Here is a 23692-nt window from a genome sequence, read left to right on the forward strand (position 1 = left end):
CATGTCTTGGTGATAAATACCCCACAGCCTCTTTTGCTATAATGACCAGAGAACTGTTTGGGCAGGTGCTGACTGAGCTTTATACCTAGGCAACACTTCGTCCACTAAAAATTATCTTTCTGAGGTTATTAAGCATATTGGTCCAACTTGGGAGATTGATAGCTTTTTTTTTTTTTTTTCAATCTGAATATTTCTTTGTTTTGCTTGTCACAAATGAGTATTTTGAAAGGTTCTTCTATAGTCTTTCCTTTTCTTATTTACAGGATTGCCATATTCAATGAAGGAAGCTGGTTTTCCACTAGGAGTGCTGCTTTTACTTGGGGTTGCCTATATCACAGGTATTCTAAAAGCAGTTTCTATTGTAAAGTGAAAATTAGTCTTGCAATGTTTAGCTGATCTTGAGCTTAATGATAGCTTAAACAAGTATATCTATGACAATAAAAGTGACAGGTTTTTTCCTTACCTCGCTAATCTCTTGAAGCAGATTAGAAGCAGCAGAGAATTATACTGTACAACATATAAAGCTGCTTTTTGTGTGCATTTTATTTTCGTAAAGCCTGGTTTCTTAGACTAGGTCAAGGTGACATTTGGAAGAATAGCTCTTATTTGTGCCTCATAATCACCTGTTTTAGTCCACTGTTTTTACCCTAATTAAGAGACTGAGCCTTGAGTGGGTTGTATATCACTTTTTAAAAATATACCACAGAACGAAAACCTTTGGTTGTACTATGATTTTGAATATTTAATTATAATTCATCAGAAAAATAATGGATTTACCTTCAAAAAGGGACAAGTTTTGAAATCACATGGTAAATAAACATAAGTAAATCCACTGGCATCAAAGGAGAAATTTTGCAAAGACTGTGGATTCAAATCTTAAAACAACAAACCAAGTCAACGTGAACGGCACTAATTCTGCTACCCATATGCTGAGTAGTAGTTGATGCTTTTCATTGCTTAAAATATCATTTAAGGATCTGCATGAATGATTGAGGTTTGACTGGAGAGCAATATAACATAAGGAATATGTTCCTTATGAATGGAAAATTTTCTCTATGGCTGATGGCAAAATACATTAATGAAATCGTATCATAAACATAGCTCAGAAATTTCAGTTAATTTTCTGTAGGAAATCTAATTGGTCCTTTGTATTCCTAAGTATTTTGAAGACTTTATAGCCATAGGTCCAGAACTTGTGAATTAAACTCAGCATTTTATTGTGTTAGAGATGTGACTCAAAATATCTTGCACAAGCGAATTATAACTATAGTTAAAACTTTCTGACTTGTAGCATTTAAAGTATAGGCTAAGTATGTAACATTAGGATTTATTTTCCATAGTTTTTACTGAATAATTGGCAAATAGCTGTTATTTAGCAATTTTCACTGTATTTCATTTTGGAGGATGTTTTTGAATTATACTGGGTGTAGTCCTAGAGTGACAGAGGAATACAATTTTAGGTCATTTAGCTATAAGTCTTTTTCAGGTTTTGTGGGTCTGAGATCCCTTGCTACAAAGACTTAATGTTTCTTGTACAAGGTCAGCTCAGTATGCAACATAATTGATACTGAACAATTCTGTATTTCTGTTTTTCTCTGCTCCCAATTATAACGTAAATTGAGTATATGTTGTGTAAGAATTGCATATGCTCATGGGAATCTCTGGATTGGCTTTCACATTAAGACACAGTGGAAATCTCCTTTCTAAAGACTGAAAATTTCATAATTTTAGCCATTCCCAGAAGATAATAAACACGGACACTGTTCACAGAAATAAACTGTTACTATCGCAGCATAGATTACACGCTAAGTGAAAGCCAGATGAGGAATAGACAAGGTCTAACTACTATCTGTCAAGACATCTGCACTAAGGTAATAAATTCTGTGCTGTAACTAATCTGGACTGGAAAATCCCATCAAATGAACCCTAAAGCATAGCTTGACATAACAGCAACATTTCACTGTTCTTTGTAAGAAGTTGTAATTCCACCTGTGACATCAGCTCTGTCTCAAGCCACATTGTTTGCGTGTCTTTTATTTTAAAAGTATCCAGTAAAAATGCTTAAAATATTTTTATTGTAAACAATGGAGAAGATACAAAATACTAACCAGGCTTTATCTTCCACAAACTTAGATGAATAGCTGAGTAAAGTGATGAAGAAGTCTAGCACCATGATGCAGGCTGTTTTAACCCCTTTCAGGATATAATCAAATGTTCCGTCCATTCAGGAGCCCTTTGCATTATTAACTGAATTTTCCTTTTTTTTTGGTGCTCATGACAGTTCTCGTTCCCTTTGACTGAACTGGAAACCAATGAAAACGAGTGTTTCTGCTGTCCCTAATTGGGAAGGCTGGAATTTCCTCCCAGTATGAGCCTGTAACTCCTGGTTTCTGTGGACTGAGATCCTTTGTGAGATTTCTCTTCCCTGCTCTTCCCAGTGCCACTTTTTTTTTTCTTACAGACTTTTTTTTTTAAAGAAGTGAAAAAGATGAGCGGTAACCAACCACAAGTTGGTTCATACTGTCTTTAACAGTAATTTTATGTTTTAACAGATTATTCCATTATATTACTGATCAAAGGAGGAAACCTCTCCAGTACCAACACCTATCAAGAGCTGGTCAGAAAAACATACGGTCTTGTAGGTTATCTAATTCTTTCAACTCTTCAATTTTTATACCCATTTATTGGTAAGATCACATAAAATATTAATGTTTAATTTTTATAAATATATTTTATTTATAAATAACAAGCTTTTTCACATTACCTTATTCCTTCACTGTTTAAATATTAAGAACTCTGTAAAGAATATGCTGTATATGCCTCTTTCCTATTAAAAAAAAAAAAAAGAAAATTAAAAATTACTTGTTGTGTTCTGAAGAATGACTGAGGAAGAATTCAGTGAATTGGAGGACCAGAATAATAGAAATGAACTGAAAAGTAATAGAGAAATTCATGATCGCGTACTTAAAAATTAAGGACAAAAGTAGCTATGAGAAATAGCAAAGAAGAGATTCTGTTCTAGAATGAGTAACAGATCATGAATTTGATGTGCCTGAAACAAAAGGAAAATATGCCTTCAGGAGTATATTGAATTAATATTTTTCCAAAGTTGTAATACTGTCATTGGAGAAGCCACTGATCAGATCTTGCTTGAATATTATGTGCCATCATTGATCTTCAAAAGCATTAATTCAGCCTCATAGCGAATGAGCTACTAGGAAGTTGGGCAGCCAAGACACCTTTGAAGAAGAAATAGTAAAAGAACAGACAGGTATTATCTGGGAAGGAATTAACAGACCGGAAGTTTGAAATAAAGTGATATTCTGAATCTGTCCCCTACAGTAGTAATGTAATTAAATTAAATCTTAAGTAAGCTTGATATTTCCACACATGGGGCTGCAAGAGGTGGTGACTTGAGATACCCAGAGTCTGGATTCAATGACCACAGAGTCCCAGATCAAAATTCCTACTTTGGGAACAATCAGTCTGAATTTATTACAGGTAGCTGAGATTTTTAAGGGAGTCAAGTTACTGTTACTGCAGGCAACAATATTACACAGGTTGACTTAAAAGAGTATAATTACTACTTCATAGAGAATATGGAAAAGAATTGTAAAGATCTCAGTCCTTACCATGGAACTAGTTAGGCATATGTATGTGCTTGAATTTATTTCTATAAGTAATGTTAACAACCTACAGTTTCACAACAGTGAATATTTATGCATTAGTTAAGGTCAATACCTATATGTATGCTGTCTAAATGGTGAAGACCACATGAGTATATAAATACATTTTGTGTGTCTGTATACACACACATGTACACACTTCCAGTGTAGAATAAGAATGAAGTATGAATGGTAAGGCCACAGTTCTTATTAATGAGAGGAAGGAATGGAAGTCTGTATCTGATACCTTCATCTATTTTCTCCTCCTTTCTTCTGATTTAAAGATTTTCCTGACTTTTTACCGGAGCTAGGAAGTCCTGTGCATTTGATTGCAGGACTGATTATTAGACTAACACAGGAACTTTACTAAATAGAAACAAGAAATTGTAAATAAACTGACAAAGAATTACTGTTAGAAACAAACAATTTTAAAGAGCTTTTTTTTTCCTCTTCTGAAGTAAGTTTATATGGCAAGATAGCACAACGGCATTGTTTGTCAGACCGGATTCTTGCTGAGGTTGTGTCTGTTTTTTTTTTTTTTAAAAAAAAAAAAAAAAAAAGATAAAAAATAAAGGGGGGCCTTAAAGAATTTTTTTATTTTGGTTTAAACGTGAAACTTGGAAGTTGTTGGTGCTAGCCAGAATTCATACAAGAGGGACGGTGGCATATAATCCTGAAGTCTACAAAATGCGTATTAAATGTTTATCAAATATTTCATATTTGACTTGTACTAACAAAAAATTTTATTTTCTTTAAGCTATGATTAGTTACAACATAATAACAGGAGACACTTTAACTAAAGTTTTTCAGAGAATTCCTGGAGGTAAGATGCATTTAAAAAATTCAGAACGGGGAAAACGTATTGGATAGTATAAGTATTTAGGGATTAGCATCTTCTGTCGGTCTGAAGTCCTACATGTTACTTTGCTTCTGAATTACTCTTAAATATAGTTCAAATTAAGAACTTGAAGCATATCTGTATGAGCGTTTTTTTTGTGGGTTTTTTACAAGTCTTTCTGAAATAAAAGCTATGAATCCTAGTCCTTTGTTATCATTTGGCTCAGTGTCGGTGAAGAGACTACATGCTTCAATGAAATACTAAGCAAACAAGAGGAGTCTTCCACAGTAGTATATTTACAAAGTCATCGTATTTTCTCATCTTTTTTAGATATTTTCTATAATAATAATTTGAATACTGAAACTGCACTTTATCTAGTGAATAATTCTGGATGACTTGCAAATAATATAATGGATTTAATGCTTACTTAAGCATATCTGTAACTTTCAGTTCTCAGATATTCACTGCAAAACTAGATGTGGCATTTTGACTTACTTTTTTTTTTAACTCATGCACTTGTTACCCTTCCTCTGCTGTAGGTTTTCACAGCAGAGTGGAGCAATTTGTGTGCATGTTTTCCACCTGCTTTAGCACAAAGCCAGCTAAGTTAAAACATTTGTCACTGGCAAACTAAACTAAAGAGAACATGTCTGCAATGAAGTGGAAATTAGTATTGGTATGAACTGTTTGATTTCTGCAGGAGGACTGTAATTTTCAGCAGGTGAAGACTGCAAGGTGTGGATGCAGTTTTAACTGTCACACTCTGTTCTGTGAATAGCTGATCAGGCTGATAGTGAATATCTAATAATTTATATACAATACAATTTCTGTAATAGGAGGAACCCCCAGCATGGCACATCTTTTCACCTGGCAGGTAGAATGCCTGACTGGAAAGATGTGGGAAAGCATTATAATATTCCAAAGAATAGAGGGAACTGAACACAGACTTCCCCTGTCAGTTGCCAGGCACTTTCCACCCATAATTGTTCTTCAAGCTTTCATTCAAGCCCATGATTTATGGTAGCCTGACTGAAACTGGGATATGTTTTATTTTAAGTTGTCATTGGCTTGAAAAAAACACCAGTTATACAAATAAATCCTGCTGATTTCAGGGAATGTTATAACATTGTTGCCTTCACACCGTAATCTGTATTTTGCAAGTGGAAGACAGCTGACAGCAAGAAAGGAGGTGCTCAAAAAACCCCTCAAAATTAACTTACTTTAGGATTGTTCTTTAAGAATTTGCTTATCTTCAACAGCACAGTAATTGATATCAACACACAGTGTCAAAAAATCCTCGAGAGTAAATGGCAGAAAGACGCGTAGAATGTTTTACTTGCAGTCTGCCAACATTGGCCCAGGCAGTGTGAAAGAAATTAATACTAATCTGTATGTAGAAATGCCAGACTTCCAAAGTTGGTATAATGTGTTCCATATGTTATGAATTCAGTTTAAATTTGCAGAATTCTTGTGATTATGCACATGCTGTGTATGGCTTCCTCAAGGTTAGTTAATGCCTAGTCTTTATTTCAGTGTTACTTAGCTTGAATGAAGTGGATAAAAGCTTGGTCAACATCAGAGTTTGTTACTCCTAGCCTTTCAGATGTAACTAATCTGTTCCTCATGTCAGTCTCTTAGAGAAATAAATTATTTTCTTTTTTGTTTAGTTGCACCAGATAACGTGCTTACTGACCGTCACTTCATAATTCTTCTTACCACCATCATCTTTACCTTCCCTATATCTTTATATCGAGACATAGCAAAACTGGGAAAGGTAAATCATAATAGCAGCTGATTTTTAGTTCACTTTTCTATATGCCATTAGAAAATAAGTGCCAGTCATAACAATGTATTTGAACTCAGTTACATCTGGCAGGAGCATGTTAAATATTTTAGATGTTCAGAATGTCTTCTGTCCCAAGAAATATTGGAAAACTTGGAATAGTTTAAGCAAAACTTTAGTCTCCATATGAATCACTGGAATTTTTCCATCTGCTGCTAGTAGAACTCAAATCTTGTAAAGCACATGGTGATATAGGCCTGATCTTGAAATGTTGAGCCCCATTAATGAGAAATGTTTAAATGGGCGTATCACTTAAAATTAGACAAATAGTTGCAATTGCCTAGTTACTCAAAAATAATAACAAATTAAAAGATGATGATATAGGACAAGTTTTCTCCTTACAGATATTTGACATGTGATATTTAGAACTTTATTTGGTTGTTAATTATTCTTTAAAAAAAAAGGTAAATTATGCTGCTAACCTTTCAGCAGCTTACTGACTCAAGTCATGTTTTTACCTTTACAGGTATCTCTTATTTCTCTGATTTTAACCATTGTCATCCTGGTTATTGTGATGGTGAGAACAGTAACATTCAGTCCACAAGTGTGAGTATTCTTACACTCGCCACAAAGTGAATTTTTGATCATATGTAATCTGTTATTTCACTATTACATGTATCTGTGTAGCTTTGGAACGTGGCTGTTTTGGTAGAGACAGATAACTGAAAAAATAAATCTCTATTAATAGCAATACAAGATGAACTGCTAAAACATACTTTTTTCTTTTCTTCTTCTATTGCACATAAGCGAAGTCAGGAAAAGTCTCAAAAAACTACAGATAAATTGAAAATTGCGAGTGATATGTCTGATAGTAGGTGGCACCTGAATGGGCACGTGAGGTTTTCTGTCATTTGAGAAATCTTTAATTTGGCCCGTTATTGTCAGACGGCCTATATTTACAATCTTAAAATAGATAGTGTCTTAGGAATATTTCTGTTTCTGTTAACATAATGATTTCATAATAAAAACTGAATACAAATAATGAAAAGAAAAAAGAGAACACACTAATAAAAACTTTATTCTGTCATTTGAGAAAACAACAATATAAGCATGCAAAACTTTTCCAGCACTCATACTCTGAAAGTAGTGTTTAACATTGGACAGTGGAGACAATTTAGTACACATGAATGTGTGTTGTGACAATATTTTTATAATTATAATGCAAGCAAGTGTTAGGAATCTATTATCTTTCCTTTATGGCCTCAGAAGGTCTGCTTTATCCCTTATACCTCAAAAGTGAAGATATGTTGCTAAAGACAACACACACTGTTTCTGAATGTGCTCTTTTATTTATTGGAATAGTTTTATGTAGTATCCCTAATGTTTCTGTAAGAAGTGGATTCTTGCACCATGATTGTTTCAGCAGTGTTACACATAATTGTTCATTTGTCTTATTGCTGTGGTACGTGGGTTAATTGCAAGGCATTCATGTTTAATGCTAGGAAGATGGCTAGAATCGCCGTTTCTGAAGTTGTACCAGATGATGTTGTCTATCATCCATAAAAATGATGCACTCAGAACAGTGTGGGATTTCCCCCCACACACACCTTTCTGAAGCAGCATGTTTTTTATACTGTGTGTTAAAGGAGTATTTGAAAGGGTGATCTCAAAATCCCTGTCAGTAAAGGAAGCAGCTGTATATAACGGTTACTGATTACCTTGTTACCGTGGTAACATTTCTTCCTAACAGTGTGATGCAATGAAAAATATGGAATGCATGGCTTTATTTTTTCTTACGGTAAGTAATGTTGGGTATTGAGTAATTCTTGAAGTTTTACTTTTTAATTCTTTAGGGACTTCCATTTTTTGCCTTTACACTTCTTGCTTTTAAAAATGCATCTAGCAAGTTGATAAACTGTTAATCAGAATTTTTTGCCTCACAAACATTCTATCAATGTCTATCTTTACTATTTGTATTTTACAGTTAGAAATAGACATATACTTTAGTTATTAAAACCCTCTTCTAATATTTTGTTAATGGTATGATGGTATGCCATCTCTGTTCTTGCAGTGAGAATAAAGAACATGAATATATTTTAATATGGGTCCTATCATAGTATTATAACAAGTGAAACAAGTGAATAATGCATTTACTGCAAATCCTTATTAAAATAAAATAGAAGTTGGAGTTTTCAAAAAGATTTTAAAAAATCATGATTATGAAACACAATTCTCAGATCTGTCGTATAGGAAAAGAATTTGTCATTGATGACAGGTGATAGTCTAGTTTGTTCTTAGCAATTCCATGATTTCCCATTCCAGTTCTTCACTAGGCTTTTCTTATGAATTCTTCCTAAATGTGTATCATATGTCTCTTACTGCATTTCATGATGATTGCTTCTTGGCCTAACCACAGTGGATATGGACAGCAAACTGTTCATTCTTTTTCAAATGCTTAAAAAACACCTGTAAAGAGCTGTAACTTGTTCCCCTTTGGTGATCCTTTCTATAGATTAAACAAGCACAGTTCCTTTAGTGTTTCTTTTCCTGTCATTTCCTGTGCTACTCATCATTCTCAATGGCTGCCTTCAGTTCTCTGCAAATTAAAGTGATATCATGGTGCCCCAACTGCCTGTGGTACTCCCATTGAAGAGCAGAGAAGAAAGATTGATGTATCTTACATGCAAAGTGTCTTGAGGTCCCTTTCAACTGTATCTTTTGGGGATTGTCACACTCCTGTTTATGTAACCTAGTTTGATGTTTGCCTCTTTGGAAAATAGCATAACATTGTGGATGTGCCTTGAGTTTGCAGTCTAACAGAAGCACTAAGCCCTTCTCTGCAGAACTGTGAGCTGGCAATTTTTCCTTTCTTTTCCTTTCTCATGAAGTTTGGGGTTTTTTTGCTTGTTCCCTCCTGCCCTCTTCTTGTGAAGCCTTTTTTCCCCTACATAACTGTAGAATTCATCATTACAGAATTAAATACTGTTTTATCAGATGATTTCTCCACTTACCAACATATTTATGATTTTTCTTTTTTCACCCTGTTCTCTAGCATTCTGTGTCAACTGCACATTTAATGCTTTCTGTTAAGGATGCTTCTTACTTTTTGTTCCATTATTCAATTTACTGCTGCATACATTCAAAAGTGCTGGACTCAGGTCAGGTTCCACTGGAATCTCGTTTGGATATCTTCCCACTTCGATAATTATTCTCTGAGTAGTAATCAGTTTTCGCTTACCTTTAGATTTTTTCAAAATGCATATTGCTTCCCTTTGAGAGGTACAAGAAGATTATCTGGGGATGATAAAACTGTCTTTTTGCTTAAATGCAATTTATGTTCTAGTTGAAAATTGTATTGATTATTTAGACAACAGAGAATATTATCTTTCCTAGAAACCTTCTGCAATGTGTTAGACTATCAGCAAAACAACGATGTTATTTCTGTTTTTAATGATTTGATGTGCTTGAAACTGTATACGCTGAAAAACAGCAATTAAGTCTTTGGAGTGTTGCTTTGGTTTTTTTTAGTTGCTTTGGGAGTGGAACGGGTTATCTGGGGACATTATAGGAATGTTATTTTCTTGTTAGTTCTCAGGAAAAAAAGTGATGTGTTTGTGATGAGGGATTATTTGGCTTGATTACTTTCCTCTTATGACAAATATGAAACTGAGGTAGTTTTTTTGTTACAGTTTTGCTTTTGATTAATATCATCTGTGTGATTATTGTTGCCTGAAGGACATAACGAACTTGCAGATAAAATCCAGTGCTCTGGACCCAGAGTTTACTCTCAATAGTTTAAGATGTTGGATAAAAATACATTTTGATGATCCCTTTTTTACTTTATTTCCACCTGCTTATAGCTGAGTATTCTTCTACTGTGATCAAGAATTATCTTAATTAATTAGAATTATCTTAAACTGTAAATGTGCAGTATGTTAATACTGCATAAAATAACTTCATGTTTCAAAGCTGAAACTAACATTCATTGCTGTAAAAAGCAATATTTTATGTAGCTCATAAAGGTGGATCATTTTAATTTGGTGTTCTTTTGGAAAGAATGTCATGATGTCACTGTCTGCATAATACACAAATCTCTAGGGAAAACTTCAAGAGCATCTGCTACACATAAAGAGGATGTGAGAATTACTCAACTGGCAGCTGATCACAGGGATGAAACACCAAGTGTCGAGGAAAATAACTTGAAAGTAGAAAGCCGATTCTTTCCTTCATATAAATAACCCAATAGTAAGCAAAGATAAACTTTAATGTGTGATGAAATTAAAAAATAAAACTAAGCTACCATATATTTACAGAACTGCTAAGTAGTCCATTAAGGAAGAAAGAGGAGTTAAAGCAGCTGTGACTAGCGAGGCTGACATATAGCTTTGCCTTCTCTGTGTTCTTTAACAACCAAGATGACTTTGATTAATATAAAATTCAAGGCTGATGTGAGCATTACTGATTTTCTTTCCATTATGTTGATTGAAGTTATATTCAGCATCTGTAAACTTTTTCAGGATCTTTAAACTTTTAAATTTAAAAGAAAAACTAAAAAGGTATTTTTAGTTTAGAATAGAATGGAATTGAAATTATACAATTAATTTCTTAACTGTATAAATCGTTGAATTAAACTTGAATTAGTCTCTTGTGTGTTCCTGGATTATTTTGATAACTGCCAGTTTGCACCTAAACTTGGCAGTTTGTCACTTAACTTCAATCCAAAACAATGGGAGTCTTTTGCCCCTTCCAACACGTAGCTCCCCTGCCAAACATATGACTTTGCTTTCTCTCTAGAAATTAACTTTTTTTTTGTCAGTCAGCGTTTCATACCTGCAAGCTGGGTTGAGATCAGGGACGTATGTTTCTTTTGCTCTCTTAAAAGATATTTTGCTTTTGATGCACTCTGCTGTTGTATTATATTTGCCAGCATTTCAATGTAAATGACAGAAATGATTTTTTCATGGCATGGATCTTAAGATGGGGAATATTACACTGTAAATGTTTTACAAGAAGTAGAAGATATGCTGTTTTAGACTGCCAAACAAATTGCCCACCTCTCACTTATGATCTGGATGTGAAATGCCTTTTACCTCATTAGGAGGTCTTAACCTTTGTCTGGTTCATTTGTTCTTTTCATTTTCCCCTGTTCTTATGTAGATAAACACAAATATTTTCAAAACTTTTTAAAACTCACTAGCATGTTTATCATGCTATACTTTCCCTTAAGTATACTGGAGACTGAGTAGAGTCCTATTTTTTTAACCTCTAGGCTTTCTTCATTGCTAGGCTTCACTGCCTTCCTACAGACAGTTCTTACTGTCAGTCTCTCTTGCTGTTGTCTTACTCTCAGCTGAGACTCCTTCTTGTCTGGGATCTCCCTTGGAGCATCTTTTTGTTCTATCTTTTATTATTTTTGTTCCAAGAATCACAGTTATATTACCTCTCAGCTTTTACTTTGTTTTACAACTTCTACTATGTATGATAGACAGTACAGCTCTCAACAAAAGCATTTCACAGAATCACAGAATCACAGAATGTTAGTGATTGGAAGGGACCTCGAAAGATCATCTAGTCCAATCCCCCCACTGGAGCAGGATTGCCTAGACCATATCACACAGGAACGTATCCAGGCAGGTTTTGAATGTCTCCAGAGAAGGAGACTCCACCACCTCTCTGGGCAGCCTGTTCCAGTGTTCGGTCACCCTCACTGTAAAGAAGTTTTTCCTCATATTTATGTGGAACCTCCTGTGTTCCAGCTTGCACCCATTGCCCCTTGTCCTGTCAAGGGATGTCACTGAGAAGAGCCTGGCTCCATCCTCATGACACTTGCCCTTTACATATTTATAAACATTAATGAGGTCACCCCTCAGTCTCCTCTTCTCCAAGCTAAAGAGACCCAGCTCCCTCAGCCTCTCCTCATAAGGGAGATGTTCCACCCCCTTAATCATCTTCGTGGCTCTGCGCTGGACTCTCTCTAGCAGTTCCCTGTCCTTAAACTGAGGGGCCCAGAACTGGACACAATATTCCAGATGCGGCCTCACCAGGGCAGAGTAGAGGGGGAGGAGAACCTCTCTTGACCTGCTAACCACACCCCTTCTAATACACCCCAGGATGCCATTGGCCTTCTTGGCCACAAGGGCACACTGCTGGCTCATGGTCGTCCTGCTGTCCACTAGGACCCCCAGGTCCTTTTCCCCTACACTGGTCTCCAACAGGTCTGCCCCCAACTTGTACTGGTACATGGGGTTGTTCTTGCCCAGATGCAGGACTCTACACTTGCCCTTGTTATATTTCATTAAATTTCTCCCCGCCCAACTCTCCAGCCTGTCAAGCCCCTCTGAATGGCTGCGCAGCCTTCCGTTGTGTCAGCCACTCTTCCCAGTTTGGTGTCATCAGCAAACTTGCTGACAGTGCACTCTATTCCCTCATCCAAGTCATTAATGAATATATTGAATAGTACTGGTCCCAGTACCGACCCTTGAGGAACTCTGCTAGACACAGGCCTCCAACTGGACTCTGTCCCATTGACCACCACTCTCTGGCTTCTTTCCTTCAGCCAGTTCACAATCTACCTCACTATCCGATCATCATTTAGTATTGTGTTTCATCTAACTACTTTTTCTCCAGCATGAAAAAAACTTTGTATTCATGCAGGCATAGCCTGTGTTTTCATACACTGGGTGAGGAGCAGTAAGGTAGCTATTTTTGTCATTCATGGATATTCACAGCTACTGCGATTCTTGGATGAGCAGCAGTTGAAATCTTCACCTAACAGTTCTTAACAAGAATGTAGGTCAAACTGGTCAGAACAAAGGCCTTTCTCAAGAAAAAACGATCCATCTTGAACAGTAGCAGCAGAATTGAAACAGCAGAACACAGGTATAGTGTTACCTGGTATATTTGTGATAGACTCTTTCAGCCTATGTATGCATCTGCCTACACAGATGCACATATTTATATGAATGTATGTATGTTTACCTTGACACTTGATACTTGATGTTTCCATTAGGTACCCTTTGTCTTGCAAGTCATTTTAAGCGATTATTCACTGTATGGCTCTTCGTTTCCTGACACAATTTTCTTTCCCAGTCTGAAGTCTTATTTTATATAGACACTTTCATGTCACCTGCACCCTTTTCCAGGAGCTTTGCATAAGTCTCTATGGCCTGCAGACTGGACTTAGGGGTGATTTGTTGTTGATATGGTCAGAACTCTAGAGCTGTTGACTCAGTTCTGAATGCTTAGAAATGAAATTTCTTACTGTGTTGCTTTCACATCTCAGTTTACGTATCACATCTGAGCAAGATCCCTCTATTCCCAAGGTACAAAAACTTTTTTCAAAACACATGCAGCGGTATATGGCTTACTGTAAGAAATAGTCATATACTGTTGCATATGTCATATGTACCAATGTGTATTGTATGACATTGCAATCTGCTGGTAGCGTTCAAATCATGGATCTGAAATTCTTCCTGCATTCTGCAACTAGAATGGAAGGAATTTATCTTCTTATGCTGCTAAATGAGCAGGATTTTGTTCTTTTGGATTTTTTTCCCCCCAATAATACTCCTAATCTGATTTGTCATTCATCCATAAAGCAAAGCTATATTTTGGTCTGTTGCATATTGCTAGTGCATAAGCTAACACTGTGCATGGGAAAAAATAGCTCCTGTGATTTTTTTTTTTTAATTGATTATTTAGCCACTTTATTCAAAATGTTTCAGATGAAATTCACATGCTTTCTACATTCCATTTTTTAAATCCCTATTTATAAGAGCTTATAATATAGCTATACTGTTCCACAGGATGTACCATTTTCACAGAAATTAAATGTGTTTCGGACAAAAGCATTCTTTATTTCTGTGCATTTTAAAATATTTTGATTTACAGGGTATTAGATAATTTAAGTGTTAATTATTAATAGAAAAGAGGATAAGAAGACTCACAAATTCTGTTGTCAAAGGATAATATAAACCAAATTTTCATTCTGTATGTTTGCTGTCAAAGCTGACCTCCAGTGGTTACAGAAGGGAACAGTTGTAATGTTAGCTTTCTATATTCTGTTTTTATTTTGGAATATTATTGATTTTTTTTTCCAGTCAGATGTGAATGTTCTCCTGAAAAATAATACAGTCAGAATTATGAATATGAATTGTCCACAGACATCTGTAGTGATTTGAAATCAGTGGCATCAAGTTAAGGGAGGCTACTCTATATAAGGAACTACAGCAGCTATAGCAGGTCGGAACTCCTATTTCCCAAGACAAATGCCAGATATCTCTATTCTTCTGTAGTATTTGTTACATCTACGTGCTGAGTCTGAGAATATTTTAGGAGGGCCATATTCAGCTGCTTAAGACCAGAAACAGTATGTTACAGTAGTCAGACAAAATACTGCATCTAAGGACAAAAAACAACTTGATTTTGATACTCAGGTTCTGTTCACTTCAAAGTTAAGCTTAGCAACCACAGCTTAAGAACTGAAAAGGTGGTCTAAGTCTGAACTGAATGTGCATTAGATGATGTAAATCTGCCTTTTTAATATAGAAAAGGAAGGACTGACTATTTGAGCTCTCAAGAAATAGTAAGGTATGACTCCTGAAAGGAGAAACAGCAACATCTTTTTTGTCTTTTTTTTCTTTTTAGGTGGTGGGAGTGGAGTTTAAGCATTTGAAAGCAACGAAACCTAGCATAACATATGCCACTAGGGCTGTCAAAACCAGCTAATTATCACGAGATAGAGGGAGAGACAAAGCTGCTATTGTTACCTTCACAGAGCTGGCATGAGTGCCAGAGTGCTTTGTAGGGCAGTAGGAAAATAGCAGCTAAGGCCTCAGGTGGCAGCATCTTTCCCTCAAAATAAAAACAGAGCAAAGTTAGCAGCAGCCAACCTTTTAAGAGCAAACTTATCCGTACTGTTCCTTTGTCTGTGCTTTAATATTACAAATATAATGTTCAACTGGCTTATGAATTTCATTTGATATTTTTAGCAAATTGTAGTTCTAGAAAAGGATGTTTCATGTTCTTCATTTGGTTCTTTATTCAGAGAGGAAGTTCGTGCATCGAATGGGTTTTAACAAAGTTTGCTGATGGTTTTCTGTGGTCCTCCTCTAAGAATTACAATTACCACAGGTCCAAAATTGTGGGCATGTTTTAGAGGAGCAGATGTGGGGGATATTACAGTCTTGCCTGATTATAGAAGTCTCCATATACTCTCTTACACTTTATTTTATCACTCCTTCTGGAACTAGCAGAATCTCTTTACTGTGAGGAATAGTTGGAGCAGGTGTAAAGAAAGGCAAACGGGCTCACTTGATTTGTAGCCTGGGAAAAAACTCTCTCTAGACTGCATGGATGACATGTGCAAACTCAAAAGAAGAAACTGCCTCTAAATAGTCACAAGAGATTTTGGGTTGAGATAACCTTAGTCAGAATCAGTAACAGCTTTTACCTTCCCTGTTGCTGTTTCTTGGTATATGATGACGAGTTTGTTTACAAAACTGGTCACTGAAACAGGCTGAAATTTTTGCCTGTAAAAACTCGTTACAGAAATACTTTAATCAAAACGAGAGGTGAGAAGGGTATCTCCCCAGTTTCCACTTACCGTTGATGAACACTGTGGCCTACTTCAGAGAGTTCTGGAGATCTGACTAGCAGTTCTGTATTACAGCATAGTATTTTAAATTCTTTTTAATAACTGATATTGAAAAGAGGATCATCTATTAAAACAAATGTCTGTTTTAGACCCAAATCAGAAAATGCATGGATATTTGCAAAATCAAATGCAGTACAAGCTGTTGGGGTGATGTCATTTGGTAAGTCTTTTTTTTTGTATTTTCAATATTCAGATCAACTGTAGCAAAATACTTTATTTAATATTTTTGACCTAGAAATTGCATATTTTTAATTGGTTTGTTTTGTTTTTTTTTTTACATTCACATTAAGCTGGTTTAGAAAAAAATGAAGTTGACTTTGAGTCATCCATAGGTAAATTTAATTGTTATGGTTTAAGACATTATCCCCATGCATTGCCCATCTGGTCCTAGAGGCTTTTGCCACTGTAGCAAAGACAGTGGTGTGGCACGTGAATCCAGCTCAACTGTCCAGGTCATCTTAAAACACCTGCACCAATAGAGTTAGTCTAATTGATAAACTGAGGACACTGCGATCATTCTGCGTTCTCTTGGATAACCTCAAACAGAAAAATCTTAGACTGCAATGCGTACACTTGCTAGAGAGTGCCTGTTGCTTCCCATTTCTCACAATCAACCATTCAGGTGCTACTCAACTCACCTCCATTATCCTCATTCTAAAATCTGTTTCTGCCCGGAGGATCTGGTATATTACTTCTTGTTAATGCCGTGATAATCTGAGGCCTCCCAATGCTTGCTGCTGCCTCAAATGAATGTCAATGGAAGTCTGAAAGTAGCAAATAGCTCTGTGGATTTAAAAAAAAATCTCAAAACTACTGTTGGGTTCTTAAGCAAAAGTAGAGCAGGAAGAGAAAATAGAAGTGGAATATGGAGGTGGAGAGGGTGGGAAACGGTGTGCCATTTTAGGGTAATGTAATCCGAATCATCTCAGGATAAATATAAACCTTCTTCAAATCAAATAAGTAAAAGTTCAAGCCATTTATCTTTGCCAGTCGTTGCAGGATTAATGTTTGTATTTAATAAATGAGTGGATTCAAACTGTGCTGTCTCTCCTGCCTTGGAATATACACTCCGTAAATTTATTTTATATGCATATATGCATTAATTCATACATTTGCTTTAACTGTTATGTGTGTTTCAGCATTCATCTGCAACCATAACAGCTTTTTAATATATGGGTCTCTGGAAGAACCCACGTTAAAGAACTGGTCTCGAGTCACACATGTGTCTGTCTCACTCGCTGTTGTTATCAGTGTAGTGTTTGCTGCATGTGGATATATGACTTTTACAGGATACACAGAAGGTAAACTGCTCAGTCCCTCAGTTTTGGTGCTTGCTGTAATCCTTACGTTTCCGCCTTTCTGTCTGACTTTTGCTGTTAATATCTTAGTGATTGTAAAAATGCCAAAATCATACTATGTTTGGACAGAAATAGTTAGCGCATTCCTTATAGTTACCCAACAACCAAAACAGGACACACAGATGTCAGCTATGTGCTAATAGGTGTGAGATTCTGAAGCGTAAGCCTTACTGGTGAAAGTCCCCTTTGAATACTTCCATAATCAGGATACTTCTGAGGACTAAACATCTGTAATTTAGCCACATGGCCCACTAGCAGAGAGCAGTAAGAAAAAAATTGCCTTGATTTTTCTACAGGGTGCCTCGTATATGTTTCTGTACATTCTCCTATATCTTTTCCTGTCTGTGCATCCTAGCTCTGACTGAGATATTTCCTATCTTTACAATAGCTGTTCTGCTGTAACTAACCCTACTGTCACCTCTGTGGGTATATGAATGTACATATATGTATAAATATATATAATCAATGTTACATTATACTATTTAACATTGTTTTTTTGAAGTAGAAAAGCTGCTTTCAGAAGAACAGGGCACAAATTTGTTCAGTTCATTAGCTTCTTCAGGAAGAGTATACATTTCATAAGCAAGCAGATTTTCTGATATTTAATAGTTCTGTTCCAAATTGTAGGAGAAGGCTTCCAAGCCCTTTCCTTTCCTGATGAGCAGCAGCATGTAGTTGAGAACAGAGGAATTGTAGGATAAGGGTTAGTGGTTGATCTGTCCTCCTTTTTTCCTGCCTCAAATGCTGTTTATGCAGAATAAGTTACTGTCCTAAGTGCAACTGTAGCTAGACTAAGTGCAAACTGGCTGAGATATTTCGAGTATAGAAAGCTCTGACTGCAACTATCCCTCAGCGTATGACTCTCCTGTAAGCAGGTTCCATCTTACTTTCTGTCTTCCCCGTCACAATCTTTTGACTGTTTTCTCTAAAGTACACCTTATTGCTTCTTCAGTGCCATTGTGATACTAAAGTAGTAAATCATAAGACAGTATAGTAATTGGGTAGAAAAGACCTGGCAGATCATCTGATCACTGTCTTGCAGTGTCTCTTGTGCCTCAGAGATCATTATTCCAGATTATTTGTGGTAAACACTAAGCAAGATGATGATTTGGATTCTTTAGCAATGCTTTTGTTGTTAGATATAAGAAGATTTGCTAGGTAATAATCCTTATGTTTACAATGAGCATTCAGGGTCAGAATACTTGAAATTCTTCACTTGCCAGCTATCATTAGATACTATCAAGGAAATGCAGTTCTCCAGAGGTAACTCCCTGGTCTTCCTTGTGTAATTGTGTTGTTCTAGGAATTACATTTTTAAAGGAAATGTATATTTTATATACAAGCTTTCTTTCTGAATCTGTCACATATTTAAACAAACACCAGCATCTCATACAAAATCTGTGCTAAGGGGAAGATAACAGATGACAAACTCTAATGTGTATATGTTAAAATATTTTTGAAAGATAAATGGGACTTGAAATAAAAACACTACTACTAGCAGGACAGGGTGAAAGTTCCTCCTGGATGTAGTTGTGTGACTGTGCAGTTTCTTGATATGTGTCAGGAGAGGGGATCAGAAAGTCTCAATTACTCCAGTAACTCACGCTAAAATTTGCAAATAGGCAAATGACATGAAGTTCAAACTAATTAATGTTTTGCTATGCCTCAGGGGATATATTTGAAAACTACTGTAGAGATGACAACCTTGCTACATTTGGAAGGTTTTGTTACGGAGTTACTGTAATTCTGACCTTCCCCCTTGAATGTTTTGTGACCAGAGAGGTAAGAATTTATTCCATTCTCCCTTTAACAGTGTTGATTCATATTACTAATATTCTCACGTTATTAATATATATTGTAGCTGAAGTCAATGGTTGAGCTGTAATAAATATCAGTATGTCCTATTCTGCTGCGTGGAATAAGTATCAGGAACTAGTCGTACTGTTTAGATTCTGGCAATATAATGTTGTATTATATTTATTATAATATTATCCAGTATTATATTAAGAATTACTTAATAATATCAGGGCTGCTTAAAATTCCAAGTTTGGCAAAAATGTCACTGTTGTTGTCAGGTTGAGAATAGCTGAAAATAGCATATTTATCATGCTTACTAGTTTTGCTTTATGAAAGTATCTCCATCTAGGAGATCCATCTGTTCAATAAATAATTGTAAGTGGTTTTATTCTGTAGTGGGCAAATGATAGTGTTCTGCAGTTTTAGTGATGCTTGTTACGAGTTATTTCTGAAAGCAGATGAAGTTGTTTTCTTGGAGCAAGAAGGGTGAAGGTCAGTCAGTGTATTCTTACCCATTCTTTTAGTTTCCTAAGGTTAAAAGATTTGGAATATGCTGTTTGCTAACATAAAGAAGAAAATCAAGGTTTAAAATTGTGGTTCTGTTTCAGGTGATTGCCAATGTGTTTTTCCATGGGAACCTCTCAACAGTTTTCCATATTGTTGTGACAGTAGTTATCATTGCTGTGGCGACTGGTGTATCATTAGTGTATGATTGCCTTGGAATAGTTTTAGAGCTGAATGTAAGTGAACCTGTATACTCTTTTATTTAATAAGTCACTTTTTTATAAAACAGAACTCTGAAAAATCCACAACTCTACTGAAAATCTTACATAATTCAACATAGTAGAAAAATTAGTGGGGAAAAAAAAGGTATTATGCACTGCTTCAAATTGGATAGTTAAAGGAGAAAGGAAGTTCAGGAAGTAAAGTTCATATGGTTGGGGAGAGCTTTTAGAACAGTTCTGGAGATACAGCAAGTGGCTACGATTTACCAAATGTATTTAAACTGCAGTGGAAATCACTAAAATACTCATCTTACCTGTATTGCAGGACTGAATCTAGCATTTCTTTCTCTGATCCATGCTTCTGATGAATTTGGCAAATTACTAAACACTGGGGCAGATCCTAATAACTGCCTTGTGGCAAAGGGGCAAAAAATGAAGTGGGGTGAGGGGGAAGAGAAAGAATGAACCAGTAGTAGTGAGACCACAGAGATAGTATCTGGAATTTTTTCCTGCTTTGGGTTTAACAGGGAGCAAAACTGAGTAATTTCATAATCTGAGTGTATGATTTTTAGGAGGAAACTGCTTTGTTTGCCAGTAAACGTTCCTGTGTCTGATATCACCTCATAGCGGAGATGGAGCTTACCAGGGAGGCCACACAAGGCACTTCCTGACTTGAATCAGTTTTAACACATTTATGTAACTTTGGACACAAGAGGAACATTTTTCACAATGAGAACAATCAGCCATTGGAATAAACTCCCCAGGGAAGTGGTGGATTCTCCAACACTGGACACTTATAAGATTCAGCTGGATAGGGTGCCGGGCCATCTTGTCTAGAGCGGGCTTTTGCCAAGAAAGGTTGGACCAGATGATCCTTAAGGTCCCTTCCAACCTGGTATTCTATGATTCTATGAACTTTTTTGGTTGGCTGGAACTGCCATGTAGTCTACTGGAGTCCTAGACTACTAGTTGGCAAAGTAGACTTATCAGACGAAGTCAGTCTGTTTTGGCACAGAATGTACATTTAATCAAAGGAAATGTTAAAAAAAAAATCTGATCTACATTTATGATAAACATTGTTTATCTTAACATTTTACCTCCTATTTCAGGTCAGCTATTTTTAATAAATAAAGCAGATGTGGAAATATCATGTAGAAGTTGGAAGGTGGAGAAAACTTTTTAAGGGCAGCCTTTACTTCTTTACAGAAATATTTTAGAATTGCCTCCTTATGTCCCTGTCCATGCACTCATTGACAATTTCAGGCCATATATTGTATGCTTACCTAAACTGATGGAACAAAATGGAACAATTTGTTCTTTATGCTATGTGATACATGTACTTGTATGTACATTATGATACATGTACACTGTTCTGCTCTGCAGTGCAGTTTATCTGCTAACTGAGCAGTAATGAAGGATTTTGTAGCAATGATTTAGCAGGTTGTGCTTGCACTAATATTGTCGAACAGGTCTGGATATTCAGATAAGATATCCCATTGCCCTCTATTTAAAATAATTACCTACATAGTTTCATCTCGGTTAATCCTTTCCAAATTTTAACTAGCTCAAAATAAACAATATTCCTATTGATTTGGTCAGGATGCATGTTTCCATTAAAATTTATCATTCATGGCATCTGTTGGTGATTTCTGTTCCATCTTTTTTGCTCTGTTTTTACATTATAAGTGCAGGAAATTCACCTCTGTGTGTATACACATCAATGGAAGTATTTAAATGCGTGCATACATACACACATGCCTATTCCAGCCAAATATCCGAACACTGTTATAATGAACCTAATTAACTATGTGTGCTCATATATCTATACATGTGTATGTGTTTTACATTTATTATATGATATAATATGTTAAGAATAAATTTACACCAGAGAACTGCCAGTGAGTCTTTCTAGCATGAATAAATATGTGTGATTCCTATTTGCAATTCAATTGCTTTAAAATAATCACTCAAAAGCAAACATTGCATCAATGCAATATTTTTACCCAGAGAGGCCTAAGCAATTACTCAATAGTCAAGCTGATAGCTTGATTCAGTTAGAAATAGAAGTTGATAGCCAGACATTTGAGTGGGTAGCTCGTATCTTGTGAGGTTTTTTTTCCTTTTTAAGAGAGAATTTGACAATACATCTGTACATATTTATTGGATGTAATCATTGTGCTTAGAAAGATTGTTCAGTCTTGATATCAGCAAGTAGAGAAAAATGAATGGGCAGAGCCTTTACATGTGAAAGGAGGATGATCTATCTTCTCAGCAGGCTTTCTGTCCAGCCGAAGAGCTGTCTTTTGCCTCTTCACCACAGATGGCATTTGCTACTGTTTCTCTGACTCTGCTTACTTTTTCCCTGCTTTCTGGTTTTAAAGCATAATCTGTTGTGTTTGCCCAGTGGTAATTACCCAGGGAAACTGTTCAGTCATATGGGAGTCAAGAGTCCACGGATTTTGCTGTGCTATTCTTTTACTCGGATGCTGGTTTGTGTTGCTTCACATGCTTAGGAGTCTCAGTTTTTATGAAGAAGATACTTTGTGCATGTACCTATTTTTGATGTCTATACTGATCATTGTTAACAGCTTCTACCATAAAAATATACAAAAGTTGGTACAAACAGTGATGCAAAGATATTCAATAGGCTGGATTACTATGTCACCATAATTAAGTTGAAACATGGTGTTTGTTAAGTATGTGACAAAGTAAACGTTAAAAATTTCTGCATAAAAATGCGCTCTTTTAGCATGTAACTCTGATGTTAATCTGCAGTGGCTTTACTACAAAAAGCATTTAAGCAGGTGCTTTTTCTGTGTTCCTATCTAAGAGAGCATTTAAAGAGGAGCTGAATTTTTAATAAGAGGGGCATTCTACTCTCTGAAAGGGAGCTTTGCTCTCAATGTAAATCAGGTCATAAATGTAGAAATTGATCAGAATTCTTTTAACTGCCACATGATGTTTCCACTTTTGTTTTTTAAGGCAGTATTATATCTAGACTTCTACATGGATTTAATAGTAATTGCAACATAAAATATTATTCTGTATCAGCAAAGCAGAGGCATTTAAATAAATCTGAATTTTTTCAAATAGTTTTACAGATATTTTTGCAAGTTATTTGTGATTTTGAAAAGAAAGTTTTCCATATAGCAACACTGGAAAAGGCCTGTATTCTCTGGCTTTACTGTTGCATCAATCTAATCACAACCATTTAAAAAGTTAGATTTTTGTTCTTCACATCTAAATATACATGCTTATGAGGGTTTTTTCTATTGTTTTTTCCCACACACAGGGAGTTCTGAGTGCTACCCCACTTGTTTTTATCATCCCAACAGCGTGTTATCTAAGGCTGTCCAAAGAGCGATGGAACTATTCAGATAACCTCATATCCTGCCTGATTCTTGCTGTCGGTGTGCTAGTGATGACAGTTGGGTTTGTTTTGACTATCTTGCATCCCCAGGAATGTAGCCATGGAAAAGAAATGTTCTACTGCTTCCCTAGTAATGTTTCTTTTCACAACAGTACACTTCCACCATAGGTAGCACGCCAGTCTCCAGACTAGATCAGGTACATCTCACAACAAGCCATACATGCTAGTTTAAAGGAGAGTGGAACAAAGAGCTTTTGTGTTTTGATATGCCCTAAGAATTTTAAACTGTATAACTGTATTTACATACTTGGTTTTATGCTGCCATGCTTTTCCAGATAAGACTTAAGTTTTAGCTGTTGAAGCAGAAATTTTCAGAGGTGCCTTTCAGTAGACATTACTTTAATAACTTGCAAACCTATGAAAAAAGGCTTCATTTTTTTTAACTTAGTCTGCAATGCTGTTTAAAACCTATAAATGAAATGTTTAGGAATGTAAACATCG

The 23692-nt window shown here is 35.8% G+C and overlaps 1 protein-coding gene across 1 annotated transcript; it reads left to right on the plus strand.

Moving 5' to 3' along the window:
• The first annotated feature begins 263 nt into the window (after positions 1-263).
• On the plus strand, positions 264-23359 carry SLC38A11 (solute carrier family 38 member 11). The gene is made up of 10 exons (XM_068408076.1): positions 264-338; positions 2553-2687; positions 4423-4488; positions 6171-6277; positions 6813-6892; positions 16031-16101; positions 17081-17242; positions 18969-19081; positions 19705-19836; positions 23114-23359. Exons 1-10 carry the CDS (start codon positions 278-280, stop codon positions 23357-23359), a joined length of 1173 nt encoding a protein of 390 aa, XP_068264177.1. The 5' UTR covers positions 264-277.
• Positions 23360-23692: the final 333 nt, after the last annotated feature.

Source organism: Nyctibius grandis, chromosome 9, assembly GCF_013368605.1.
Source record: "Nyctibius grandis isolate bNycGra1 chromosome 9, bNycGra1.pri, whole genome shotgun sequence".
NCBI classification, from domain to species: Eukaryota; Metazoa; Chordata; class Aves; order Nyctibiiformes; family Nyctibiidae; genus Nyctibius; species Nyctibius grandis.